General features: G+C 56.2%; 1 protein-coding gene across 1 annotated transcript; it reads right to left on the bottom strand.

The window, feature by feature from the left end:
• Nucleotides 1-686: 686 nt before the first annotated feature.
• Nucleotides 687-12,574, bottom strand: LSM4 (LSM4 homolog, U6 small nuclear RNA and mRNA degradation associated). Its single transcript, XM_004384387.2, has 5 exons — nt 12,472-12,574; nt 6,169-6,210; nt 4,760-4,858; nt 2,998-3,181; nt 687-2,229 (listed from the first exon to the last, which is right to left on the bottom strand). The coding sequence occupies exons 1-5, from the start codon at nt 12,472-12,474 to the stop codon at nt 2,138-2,140; spliced, it is 420 nt and encodes a 139-aa protein (XP_004384444.1). The 5' UTR covers nt 12,475-12,574; the 3' UTR covers nt 687-2,137.
• Nucleotides 12,575-13,651: the final 1,077 nt, after the last annotated feature.

Here is a 13,651-nt window from a genome sequence, read left to right as displayed (position 1 = left end):
TTCTGTGACCCCCCGAGGTCTGTGTCCCCAAAGTGACTCTGGGCTCCTGGTTGGAGGCGGCCCCAGGGGAGAGGAGGGAGGGCCAACTCCAGGCCAAGTCACACCTCCGCATTTGGGCTCCCCTCCCTGCCAAGTAGATCCCAGGGAGAGACAAGGGGGAGAGGTTCGTGGGGACCCCCCCAACACTGTTCAGTCGGTCCCGCCCCGCACCAGCCAGGTGACAGGGCGTGGCCCGACGGACCAGCATCGAGCCCGGAAGGCTCCAGAGGCCTCCAGTTGAGCTACACTGGTGCTTTTGGTTTCTCTTCTCGAGGGGCCGCGGACAAGGCTTCTCGAAAACCGCCAGGAAGGAGACTGAGCCGGGGGCTGTCCCCCACCCCCACCCCACGCAGCGAGGACGGAGACTTGTGGAAGTCCCCGGCACCTCGGCAGTGGGGAGGCCTGGGCGCTGGCGTCACGGGTGGGGAGGCGGGCCACCGGCTAGAAAGGTCAAGGCAATGTGCCCATCGGGCGCCAGGGGCCGGTGACGCAGGTGCAGCTGGCTGCAACCGGGGCCAGGTCGAGCCCCCAAACCGGGAAAGCACGCAGTGACGGCTGCCTTGTTGCGGTTGAGCCTCGTGGGTGGGGGACAATAGAACTGAGAGCAGCCGGAGCCTCCCGAGCATGAGATATGTGACCCTAGACAGAGGTCCTGACCCTGGCAGACTCCACGCCTGACCCCAGATCTCCCCCCACGTCGGCCCAATCAGGTGCTGACCTCTCACCCAGGGCGAAGTGGGGCTTCTCTCCTCCAGTCCACCAGGCCTATTGGAGGACTCACTCTAGTCCATGGGGCACCCCCACTGCCCGCGTCTGCCACGAATGCAGGGGGATTAGTGAGGCTGGGAGCTTGGTCACTAGGAGGACTGGTGTCAGCCGGCATGCAGGGTGGGCCAGAGAAACGCTAATGTAGGGAGCAAGGGCCACTTGGGAGCAGGTCTAACAATTGAACGTGTGGAGGGAGATGTACACAAGGACTCTGGGCCCCAGACATGGAGCTCCATATCAACATGCCAGCACTTGTTTATTCCAGGAATGGCCGGGACAATCCCCACAGGCCACAGGGAATGAACAGGCACAGTGACAGCCTCTTCCACCGCCATGAACGCAGCCAGGGCCCTGTGCCCTGCCACCGCCTGGAACCTTTTGCCAAAGCTCAATCTCAGGGACGGCCAAGGGGCGACCCCAGCGCTGACTCAAGAGGCGGGTCCTGGGGAGGGTGCTCGAGTGTCCCCCGAAGCCCCACTGGCTACAGACGCTTTGGGGAAGCCCTGGTGTGAGCCGGGTTCACAGAATGGGGAAAAGGAAACACGCACAAATAAAGGAACGCTGTCAACCGTGTGTTAGGGGACGGGGTCTCCGTGAAATCACCTCTGCTTCTCCCACTATAAAGGGGGAAAGGGGTTGGGAGGATAATCTGGTGAAGGGGCAGACCTCCAGAGCCAGCCCCGTAAGGGGCAGCTCTCACTAGGTGATCCTGAGACTCAGGCGCAGGCAACCTGCAGATGCCCAAGGCGGAGGCCACAAGGGTGCGCCCCAGGACTTGGAGGGAGTTAGACATGCAGTGTCTCCAACTTTATTCTGGGAAGACGACATAGGATCCCCCATCCTGCTCTAGGGCACATGCTGGTTCCCATGTGTTTGGAAATGGCCATCTGGGGGCTGCGTTTAAGGGACCCAATGCCATTAACTTCAGTGCACCAGCTTAAAATAAACCTGCACGCCACTGTGCAGGGAACTACGCTTGGTACGGAAGAAGCCTCCGTGAGCGCTGTTCTACTCGCGGGGCAAACAAACACCAACCAGGCTTCAGGGCCATGTCACACGCGAGACTCCCAGGAACCCGGCAGCAGCTGGTCCCAAGACAATTCCACAAAACTAAAAATATTGAGAGGTGCATGCAACTGGAACTGCTGCTAAAAAAAAGGGGGGGGGGAGCGCTTTTCCTAAGGAAGAAGACTGGAAGGAAACGCCGACCCGGACTCTCCTGACACCTGCTGCCTCTTCTTTCTGAACAGGTGGGAGAGCCCGGTACCGCCGCGGGGTAGGGTGGGGCGGGGCGCGGCCCCCTAGTCTCTGTGGTCTGGGTAAGCGCAGCTCACTGCTTGCCCGCCTGTCGGCCCGGCTTCTTCTCCTGCTGGCCCCTGCCAGTGCCCGGAATCCCGCCGCGGCCACGGCCGCCAAACACACCTGCGGACAGAGAGGAGCTGCATTGGGCGCTGAGCTCTGAGTCCCCACCCTGGGATCCAGCGGATCTAGAACTGGATTCCGGTGCCCTAAAACTTGGGGCCGGGCTATTTGACCCCTCCCATCGGGTTTCCTCATCTGCGAGGTGGGGCCATGGGGTGGAACGGAGAATGTGGGGTGGAACCACTGACCCCGGGCCGCATACGGCCAGTGCTCTAGAAGGCTGCTCTTTTGACAAGGGAGACCCAGCCACCAGGACCCTTGAGGGTGCCCCAGGAGGACAAAGGACAGCTCGGGACAGGGTTCCTGGGGGAGAGGACCCACCCCAGGGGCTGGAGTGGGGGGTCACTGGAGAGGACAAAGCCAGAACTTCTAAGAGGAGGGAGGGGCAGAGACAGGGATCCAGGCCTCCAGCACCACCTGCTGCCCATATCCCCTGCCCAGGAGAGAAACAGAAGGGGGAGGGTTTCTGCACTTTCAGGCCTAGGTGGGGGTCCCCTAGCTGGTCCAGGCCTTGGGGAAGCTCTCAGCTCTTGCTGGCACTCTCTGACTCCACGGGGTGAGGGAGGGGGGAATCATGGGTAGTGACGATCACCAGCCTCAGCTGGCCCACACCCTCCCTCCCTTGAAGCTTTATGTAAGCAGGCAGGGTCAGGGGGTGGCTCTGAGGCTGGCACATGGCTCCCATTAACGCAGTGACAGCACGGGCCAGGAATGTCAATACTGAGCTCGGACTCGGAGCACGCAGTAGGGGAGGGAAGGGAGGCCCACCTCGCCCAGCGCCCCCCATGCCACGGCCCTTCTGCTGCTTCTGCTGCTGCAGGCCACCGCGCCCACGGCCCTTGGCCACCACCTCATCCTTGACCATGTCGATGATCTCGTCAGGGATGCGCAGGTACTTGATGGTGCTGCCGCGGATGTAGCACTCCGGCATCCTCCAAAACTTGTCCCCATCCTGCGGGAGGGCAGGTGCTGGTCACAGGGTGCTTTGGACCGGGGGCAAACACCAGGCAGCTGCCACCATCTACAGGATGGACACTTGGCCTGTGTTGCCCCTGGAAGCTTCGAGTTCTTGGTCTCGGGGATCCCGATGTGGAGCCACCCCTAGCAGAGATGTGCTGTGGCCTGTTTTACAGCACAGGAGGGGCAGATGGAGTGTAGGCTGTGGTCCCTCCCCCGACATGCAGAGCAGACAATGACACAGGATGATTCTGAGTTGAAGCTCAGGCCCCAGCTGGCCACTCACCCAGCTCTCGCTTGACTTCGACAGGCCTGGGCCCAGCATGGGGAGGCCAACCCATCCCAGCTCCTACCCGTCACATTTACGGATGAAGATGGGCTTAGCCCTGTCCAGTCATGGAGGGCCTACCAGGGGAGGCCACCTGTCCAGACTCAGCAGGCCCAAGAGCCAGAACCTCATCCTGGGGGCTGTCCAGCAACCACTGAGAACTTGCCTGCGATGTAGAAAATTCCAGCTGCTTGCGGCCTCTGACCCAGCAACCCTGTGTGCTGATTAATGGACACAGCTGTACCCTCAACCCCACCTGGTGGCACTACCTGTCACAGCCAGACCGGACACGGCCCAGGTGCCCTCAGGGGGATGCAAACACATGTAATGAAGAAAAAGTAGGGCACAGGGCAGCATCTAGGGGTACTCAGGTCCCACGCCTGCCTGCCAGGATGGGACACAGCCCAAGTGGATGGACTGGGGTGGGAAGGGGCGGCCTCGGCAGGGAGGGCAGCTCGGCTATAGCCTGCTGTGCATGGGCACAGGGAGCCCCAGGGGTTAGCAGCCACTCCACTCAGGCCAGCCCGGCCCCGGCTGGCCGAGAGCAGATGCCTCCCCTGAAACTGCTGCCTTCACTACTGGTTATTCTGTGGGTCACTGTGAGGGCAGGTGGCCCAAAACACCTGGGAGCCGTTCCCCATCCTACACTTATGGGTCTCACTTCTTAATGTCCTGGATGCCTCTCCCATGGCCACTCCAGCCTTCCGCGGAGGCCGGACCTTGTCCAGAACCTGGACAGAAGGCAGCAGAGGCCGGCAGGGGACCAGGCCTGCCCTAGAGCACCAACAGCCTCACCCAAGAGTATGAGGACTTGTAACCACAGGCACCTGTAGGTGGGTCAGGGCAGATGCAGACACAAAGGTGAGGTGGGATGGTAGCCTGACCCCTGACCACGACTCTGCTCAGCACCACCACAAGTGCAAAGTCTGGGTACTCTGAGGGCCTTGGAGGCCTGACCTTGCCCTTCAGGCCTCCATCCTGGAACCCCAGACTCCACCTCTGTGGCCCAGAAGGGTGACAAGTGCTGGGCATGTGAGCAGCACCCCAACTCTGCCCATAGGCCCCAGGGAGAGGCTTGCAGCCCCACTGGCAAGTGAGGGCTGAGGCTTAGCAAGCCCCCAGCCCAAGCATGCACCTCCAACCACACCACTCCCACCAATGCCCCCTTCAGAGTCCACACACCCAGCCATGCTGCCCCACCATGCAGAGGGGTGGAGAGGGGCATGGCATGGGGGCAGCACTCACCCGGGACGTGCAGATGACCTCCCGCAGGTTGATGTTCATCCAGTTGTCACAGCTCACCAGGTGCCCGTTGTAGGTCTCCCCATTCTTCAGCTCCACCAGCTGGAAGAGACCCAGCTGGTCAGTGTGCCAGCTGGGCTGGGCCCTGTAGGGACCCTGCAGGTGGCCACCCAGCCTCACAAAAGTCCTAGAGCCCATGCCCAGACCACCAAGTAGCCCTTCTCACACAGGCAGGTACTTGCTTCCTCCTTACACTTCTCTGGGGATTACGGGGAGGGCCCTGGGTGGCCAACAGTTAAGCGCTCAACTATGAACCGAAAAGTTTAAACCCACCCAGGGGCACCTCAGAAGACAGGTTTGGAAATCTGCTTCCAAGGCCACAGCCTTGAAAACCCTATGGAACTCAGTTCTACTTTACACTCACTGGGTCGCCGTGAGTCAGAACTGACTATACAGCAACTAACAACAACAGGGATACACTCAAGAGAAATGAAGACAAAATGTGACATAAATGTTCACTGCAGCATTATTCACAACAGCCAAAAAGTGGAAACAGTCGAGTGTCCACCAACAGATGAATGGATAAACAGAATGTGGTCCATCCATACAATGTAATATTACTCAGCCGTAAAAAGAAATGAAGCATTGATACATGGTACAACATGGACGAACCTTTTAAACACGATGCTGAGTGAGAGAAGCCAGCCACAGAAGGAAACATATTGTGTGAGTCCATTGATATGAAATGCCCAGAACAGGCAAACCCACAGACAGAAAGTAGATTAGTGGCTGCAAGGGGCTGGGGGTGGGGGGAATGGGGAGTGACCGCTAATGAGTATGGGGTTTCCTTTCAGGGTGAGAAGAATGTTCTTGAGTTAGATGTTAATGATGGACAACCTGTGAACAAACTAAATGCTGCTGAATTGTGCTCTGTAAAAGGCTGGACCTCACGGCGTGTGAATTATATCCCAATTAAAAAAAACTCACAAGAGAAAAGGATGGACTGATGCAGACAGATGCTGGGGACAAAAGCAGTTTGGTGACAATGTGCACAGCATGACACCATCTATGCTAAAGGAAACTATATGCACACCCCCATGCACACTGGTGCTGGATGTGCACATCCCAGGGACCAGCTAAGGGGTGGGGCACAGGAATGAGGAGGGCTTCAACGTCCAGTGTGTCTCCCCTGCTCGAGCTGCTTTAACAAGTGTTCCTTCTGTACCCAGCAGAAATCACATCGGCCTGGATGGGGGTGTGTGAGCTACCGTGTGTAGCCAACAGGCAGGAAGAGAGCTGGCTGGAGGTCCCTCACTCGCATCCAGGTGTCCTGTGCCCAGGCGTCCCCCTGCAGTTCACCACTGGGTGTCCCTCCCCTACCCCAAGGCTCTCTCCTGAAGGAGCATACTCACCATGGGGTGATTCTGGGCCGTCTTCAGCAGCGACAAGGGGAGCTAAAAGACAAACAAAAGTGTGTGACTGGCCTATCTGGCCCTGGGCTTGGGACACAGTGAGACTCTGCCACCCTTGGCTGCCTACTGCCCAGACCATGGAGCCCCAACACTTCTCACACAGCACCCTGACATCTTGCTCATGGACCCTAGAATACCGCCGTCCCCCAGTTCAGGAAAGAACACAGCGCCACCCCACCCCCCACCCCCGTCTCAGAGGGGTTGCTCTCTAGTCCCGGGGCCGACCACCTCAGGCACCTCTTTGTAAACCCTGCTCACACACTGCACCCCGCCAGGGCAGGCCCTACCCTCTGCAGTTATAAATGGGCCACAGGGCCCAGGCCCTTTCCTGGCCTGCTAAAGTTTTAGGCTCAGCTGTCGTCTGAGACATACCCACACTGACACACGAAGACTGAGGGCCTCGTTTTCACTGTTGTGTACAGCTATCATCCTGCCCACTTTACACAGGAGGAAACTGAGGCTAAGAGACTCAGGAGCTTGCCCGAGGTTAGAGAGCCAGTGAGAGGCAAAGCCATGCTTGCCCTGTATCTAAAGCCCGAGTGCGCCTGTGCCATAGGGGCACCCCTAACCAGACCAAGAGTGACTGCCAAGAATAACCGGAGAGTTCGCTCTGAGCAGGAACACCTGAGCCAGGTTTTCAAAGCCAGAAACCCACCAGGTGAGGGGAGAGGAACATTCCAGAGAAAGCCTGCGGTTATTACAGCTAAGGGGAAACAAAGGATGAGACTCTCTTATGTACCACTTGCCCAGATAAGGTGCCACCACCCTCATCGCCCCCCTCCCAGTTGTCACTTTGTGGTACTGTGGTGGTTTGTGTGTTGCTGTGATGCTGGAAGCTATGCCCAGGTATTTCAAATGCCAGCAGGGTAACTCATGCTGGACAGATTTCAGCAGACCTTCCAGACTAAGATAGACTAGGAAAAAAAGCCTAGCAATCTACTTCCGCAAATCAGCCAACGAGAACTCTATGGGTCACAACAGAACATTGTCCGGCTCACTTGCTTCAGAAACATTATCGGGAGGGATCAATGGCTGGAAGACGTGTTTGGCGAAGTAGAGGGCCAGCGAGGGCGAGGGAGACCCTTGCTAAGATGGACTGGCACAGGAGCTGCAACAATGGACATGAACACGCCGATTGTGAGGATGATACAGGACTGGGCAACGTTTCATTCTGTTGTACATAGGGTCGCCAGAACTGCTCCATAGGGTTTTCAAGGCTGTGACCTTTCAGAAGCAGACCACTGGTCTGTCTCCTGAGGTGCCACTGGGTGGGTTCGAACTATCAACCTTTCAGCTAGTAGCTGAGTGTTTAACCACTTGCACCACCCAGGGATTCCCCAAAATTTTTTTCTATGAAAAACATGTAGTGTTTTTATAACTGGTACAGTGCAATGGATGGCTTTTACATGGCTCTTCTCACCATGGTCTTTTAGCTCCCATCAAATGACTGGGTGGGACTATGCAAATAAGGTACTGTGGCTCACCAAGGTGATTGGACAGCTTGCTAATAATGCAAATAAGGCACACAGCACCCTTGTGGGGGTAGCACCATGCAAATAAGGTATATGGAACCCTAATGAGGGGACTGGTCAGTTCTGCCATCCTACTAAGCTTCGTATGAGCCATCTCAGAGGTGGAAGCGGAGGAACCTCACTACCACCAAGAAAGAGCTAAGAGCAGAGCCCATCCTTTGGACCCAGGATCCCTGCACTGAGAACCTCCTAGACCCAAGAGACAGAGAGAGAGCTGTAACACTGGGGATGGCAAGAGACCGGTATGAGATGGTGCAGTGGGCTTCTCAGCCCACGGAGCAAGGCAGTTACAGTGGGCGTGCTGACCCATGGAGCAAGAGAGCTGAGCGCCTTCAGGCAGGATTCCTGGAGGAGTGGAGTACCTCTGGGTGCTTATAGGCAGAGTGAAACAGTTTTGTAACACCTGCCCAAGCAGGGCAGAGGCCAGGCCAAGGGGCCAAGGACCAGAGAGAGGCCTGCCTGCAGACACAGCTGAGAAGCTGTCCTGATTGAAGAACTGTACCTGAGTTGTTCCTGAACCTGAACTGTACCCAGTTACTTCCCTAATAAACCCCATAACTGTGAGTATGGTCTGTAAGTTCTGTGTGGCCACTGCAACGCATTATTGAACTAGCAGAGAAGTAGAGATTGCTGTGGGAGGGACGGTTCATGTCAGAATTTAAAAAAAGGTTGGACAGAGGAGGTACATCTGACCTCTGCCTCAAAGGAATCAGCTTTGGGCTGTTGATCTTGATTTTCCTTCCCCCTTGTGAAGTTAAGAGGTCAGATGCCACCACCACATCATTTTTCACAATAGGAAAAAAAAAAAAAAAGATCAGCTCTCTTCATTTGGGAAACACAAAGAGTCTGGCCCTCTATTCTCTGCAGTGGAGCTGCAGTCCCAGTCTGATGCCGCCCATCCCAAGTGGGTGCAATGAAGACGAAGAACAGGGCCTGAGCCTTTGCTACACCTAGCCTTGCCGACTTTGGAACTCCCAGCCTGCCTTGGAGTCCAGCGGTCCCTCATTGGGGGAAGTCTCACTCTGTCCTTGCACCCTGGGGTCCGTGGGTGGTGGCTTCTCCAGGATGGCCCTGTGAGAGGCCGCCTGTTCCTCCTCACTGGCTGAATAGAGGGGCTGGAGGGGACCCCGAGGCCTTTTGCAAGAAAAGCTGCGTGTGGGAGGTGGCAGCGCCAGCAGGAAGCCAGGCCCCAGTCCACTTCCTCAGCTGGCTTCCTGGAAGGCCAGATAAGGAGGAAGCAGGGGTGGCTGCTGCGTGCGAAGCAAGAGGAGGGCAGTGGTCCCGGCTGTGTTTCCCAAAACCCAGCTGCCAGCGAGCTGACTCTGATTCACAGCAACCCCATGTGTGTGAGAGTAGAACTGCACTTGACAGGGTTTTCAATGCCTGATTTTTTTTTAAGATCACCAGGCCTTTCTTCTGAGGCACCTCCGGGTGGGCTCAAACTTCCAATCTTTCCATTGGCAGCTGAGCACGTAACTGTTTGCACCACCCAGGGACTCCCCACATTTCCTAGGGAGCCACTGCACCAGCTCCTCTGAGAAACTCTGCCCCAATGGGTGCGGGAGTCACGGGTCTGATGGACTCTGGACACCACCCTCGACTGCGGCACGGTGGTTGCTTTCCTGGCATGTGGGGGACCTGAACTCCGTGGGATGAGAACCCTGGAAGGTACCAGGCCCTCCTCCAAGACTGCCAGCAGGGAGCTGGTCAGGCTGGCTCTGGGAGGCTGAGAGTGGACATCAGGCCACAACCCCCTCACTTCACAGGGCCTCTTGTACCCAGAAGGGAGGGACCTGCTGGGGACATGGCCAGGCCCCGGGAAGGCTGAGGGAGGCTAATGTCTGCTGTGTGCACATGATGGATATCCTCCTGTGGCATTCACACAATCCCCACACCTGTGACAGCCACCCTCAGGCTACCACATGGCCCAACGCAGCCAGGGAGGACAGTCCCCTCCCTACCAAGCAGGTGCAGAGAATGTCTGGGACACAAATGGGGTCAGCTTCGCCCTGCTCACCATGCTCCAAGAGGCTTCCTGGTGCTTCCTAAGCCAGGCCCACCTGGCTCCAGCTACTCAGCCTCCTGCTCCCCACACCCACCCAGGCTGCCTGCTCTGCCCCTCCCCTGATCCGCCTGCGGCGTCTGTGCACATTCCTAATAACCCTGTCCAGGAGGTGAGGTTTCCACTTCTCCACGTACCCTGTTTGTCACCATCCAGACTTACCCAGTCTCTAATTATCTTGTTTATCAACTGCCTCCCTGGCGAGACTGGAAATGCCAGGTCTCTGCTAGACTGGAGAATTCAGAGGGCGTGGACTCTGCTGAGCCTGGTGCCAGGCACAGGAGAGGAACAAGGTAAACATTTGCTGAATAAATAAGGGAGAGATGCACATTCCCCAAGGAAGCACGCAGGACGAGCCAGGATATTCTTGTCCCCTCACAGAGAAGAAGGAGGGACTTAGAGTGGGAGACCACCACTCATCTGTCAGTTTGTCGCACTGTGGTGTCCTACATGTTGCTGTGACATTGGAAACTATGCCACCGGCATTTCAAATACCAGCAGGGTCACCCATGGTGGACAGATTACAACAGAGCTTCCAGACTAAGACAGCTAGGAAGGCCTGGCAATCTACTTTCGAAAATCAGTGAATGAAAACCCTATGGATCACAACAGAATATTGTCCAACTTGCTTGCTTTCGATATGTCATCAGGAGGGATCAATTGCTGGAGAAGGACCTCAAGTTTGGTGAAGTATAAGGCCAGCGAGGGCGAGGGAGACCCTCGGTGAGAGGTACTGACAAAACAGCCACAATAATGGACTCAAACACGCTGGTGATTGTGAGGAGGATGCAGGACTAGGCAATGTTTCGTTCTGTTGTACATAAAGCTGTTACGAGTTGGGGTCAACTTGACAACAGCAAACAACAACTACAGATGGGAGAGTGGAGACGCCAGGATTGGGGTTGCCGACCCCTAGCCAAGGCAGCTCTCTGTGGGCAGTGGCCCTATCTTGCAACCTTCTGCATTCTTGTCCCCAAACTCTGGAGAGAGAGGCAAGAGGAAGGGTCCTCAAGGACGTGAAATCCCGTGGGAACGAGGAAGATGCATGGAAGTGCTGAGTAAGACAGGAGAGGGCTGGTTCAGGGGAGACAAGGCTGCCGTGAGGTAGAAAATCACAGAAGTTCCAGGAAAGAGAATTCCTTCCTCAGCTCTCTGGGGCCTGGAGCTCAGGTCTAGACCCACTAAGGAAGAGTCCCAATGGCTCCTCATCCAGGAAGGCTTGTGGAAGGTCAGGAGAGACCCTCCCTCCAGCCTGTGCCTGACCACAGGGTGAATGTCTCAGTGTATCCACTCTCTGAGCTAGGAAACACCTGGAGGATCGGGGCTTGAAGACTCCTCGTCTCACAGGTGGGAACAGCACTGAGTCCACACTTTGCACAGGCCCTATTCTAATCTCCAGGTCCCTGCGTGGCACAAGCTATTTGTGCTTAACTACTAACCTAAAGGTTGGCAGTTAGAACCTGGCCATCAGTGCTCTGAAAAGAAAGGCCTGGTGATCTACTTCCGTAATATTACAGCCAAGAAAATCCTATGCAGTACAACAGTTCTGTTCTGTAACGCACAGTGTCACCATGAGTTGGAATCCACTGCAAGGCAACAGGTTTGGTCCTGGCTCTAGTCTCTGAGGGACCTGTCAGGGATTAAAACAAATATCCTACGTCATGAAGCTTAAAGAGGCAGGTCCTTCTGGTTCTGCCCAAGCCCTCATGCTACCTCTGTCTCTGTCCAGCAGAGAGACCTGCTCCCTTCTGTTGATCTCCATACCAGCCAGCAGGATTTAGGGCGAGCTCTCGCTAGCCCTTAGCTCTGAGAAATGTGGAGTGACACCTAGGAGAACTCCCAAGTACAGAATTCCGTCGCCCAGAGTGGACACTAGAAGTCACTTCTCCAGCGAGGGCCTCGATTTCTCTCCCTAAAACGGGAGGGCCCTCTCCCAGGAAGCACCCAGCTCTGAAATTCCTCTGCGTGGGCCTCCATTTCCCTGCCTGTCTGTTGGGATCGTAGCCCTGGGAAAGCACGTGCACTCTCCCTGGGCCTCAGCTTTTCATTCTGTGAACCAGGAAGATTCATTTAGTGGTCTCCGAGCTCGAATTCACCTAGGAACGACAGGCTGTGTGACCCTGAGGGAGCCAATCCCTTCTCTGGGCCTGTTCTCCTGTTTGAAAACGTGAGGCGGGGGAAGAGATGCTGCTAACACGCTGGGCACATTCCAGCCCTGAAATCCCCGGAATCCGCTTAGCTAAAGAACTCACACTGGCCCCCTGCTTTCCTACACCCAGTTTCCACTCGACGCGCTCGGAACTCCTTCCCCGCCGGAAAACCCATTTTGTAGCATTCACGGTACACTAGGCGCGTTCACTCCCGCTCGGGTCTCAGTTTCCCCCTCTGCGGAATGGGAAGACTGCGGTTAGGCCGCTAAAGGATGATTCTATGTCTGTTTAGCTCTAAATCGCCCGAGACCGACGTGCTGGGGAACGTGGGAGAGCCACCTGCCCGCTTGGCCTCAGTTTCCCGCCTCCAGCCCGGGGGCGGGGCTCGAGGACGGGACTGCACGCCGGCCCTGTGCTGCCCCGAGGGCTCCCGACGGCCGCGCCCCCCACCTCCCGGCGAAACCCTGCCGTCGCGACCCCGTCGTCGCCCTCCCCTCACCATGGTGCCGGCAAGGACCGGGCTCGCAGGCCACTTCCGCCGCCGCGGCAGCCGCCGCCACCACCGCTTTCCCTGTTAGCAGCCCACAGCCCGCCACAAGGCTAAAAAGGATTGGCAGAGACAAGAGCCAATCACCACGGGAGTTAGGGGACGGACAACCAATCCTCGCGGAGATGGGCGGGGCCTGGTTACAATTAGGGGCGGGGAGAAGCCGTGTTCCCACCGGGAAAGCCGGAAAGTTCTACGACGAGTGCTGCGAAAGGGCGTGAAGCAAGGCGCGCCGGGGCAAGAAGCATTGTGGGTAAGGACGCATGCGCAGGCCGACGCCCTCCCCACTCTCCTTCGGCGCCATGCTGTGGGCAAAGCGGGTATTGCTTCTCGTTTGCTAATGGAGAAATCTCGAGGCCCAGTGGTTGTTGAGACCGGCCCAATGTCGACCTTCGGGGCCCCTACTCTTCTAATTCTCATGATCGAACTTGATACTTATTCAAGGCACGTGTTTTGGTAGGTTGGAACCCCATTCATACCTCTCCGAGCCTCAGTTTACCCCACTGTAAAATGGGTATAATGATAGTACCTTCTCTAGAAGGTTGGGTGATGATGAAACGAATTAAGCCATGAAAAAGCATTTAGAACAGTATCTGGCACATAGTAAGCACTTAATACATGTGCAGGCAACAAATATTTATTAAGCACATTAAACAAAACAGACAAAACTCCCAACCTGCCAGGGACTCAGGAACAAGTCAGCAAGATGACAAATAGGCACATGTTTTATTTTCCTGGGGTAGCCATAACAAATGGGCACAAACTTGGTGGTTTAAAACAACAGAAATTTATCCTCTTGCAGTTCTGGGCCAGAAGTCTGAGATCAAGGTGTTGGCAAGGTTGGTTCCTTCTGGAGGCGCTCCCTCTCCTTTCTCTTATGACACTTGTCATTGGACTTCCACCACCTATGGGTCAATGTGTCACATTGTGGTGGCTTGTGTGTTGCTGTGATGCTGGAAGCTATGCCACCAGTATTTCAAATACCAGCAGAGTCACCCATGGTGGACAAGTTTCAGCAGCACTTCCGGACTAAGACAGACTAGGAAGAAAAACCTGACAATCTACTTTTGAAAATCAGCCAATGAAAAACCTGTGGATCACAAGAGAACATTATCCAACTCCCTTGCTTTTG

Source organism: Trichechus manatus, unplaced genomic scaffold, assembly GCF_000243295.1.
Source record: "Trichechus manatus latirostris isolate Lorelei unplaced genomic scaffold, TriManLat1.0 scaffold00122, whole genome shotgun sequence".
Lineage (NCBI taxonomy): Eukaryota > Metazoa > Chordata > Mammalia > Sirenia > Trichechidae > Trichechus > Trichechus manatus.
Note: the sequence above shows the minus strand (reverse complement) of the source record. Positions and strands in the feature narration are given on the sequence as shown.

Bases quoted from the DNA above. Each gene is read 5' to 3' on its own strand.
- LSM4 (XM_004384387.2), bottom strand. The intron at 4,859-6,168 runs GTGAGTATGCTC...GGTCTCTTCCAG, and splicing joins CGGCCCAGAATCACCCCATG to CTGGTGGAGCTGAAGAATGG. The intron at 2,230-2,997 runs GTGGGCCTCCCT...CTCTGTCCGCAG, and splicing joins CATGGGGGGCGCTGGGCGAG to GTGTGTTTGGCGGCCGTGGC.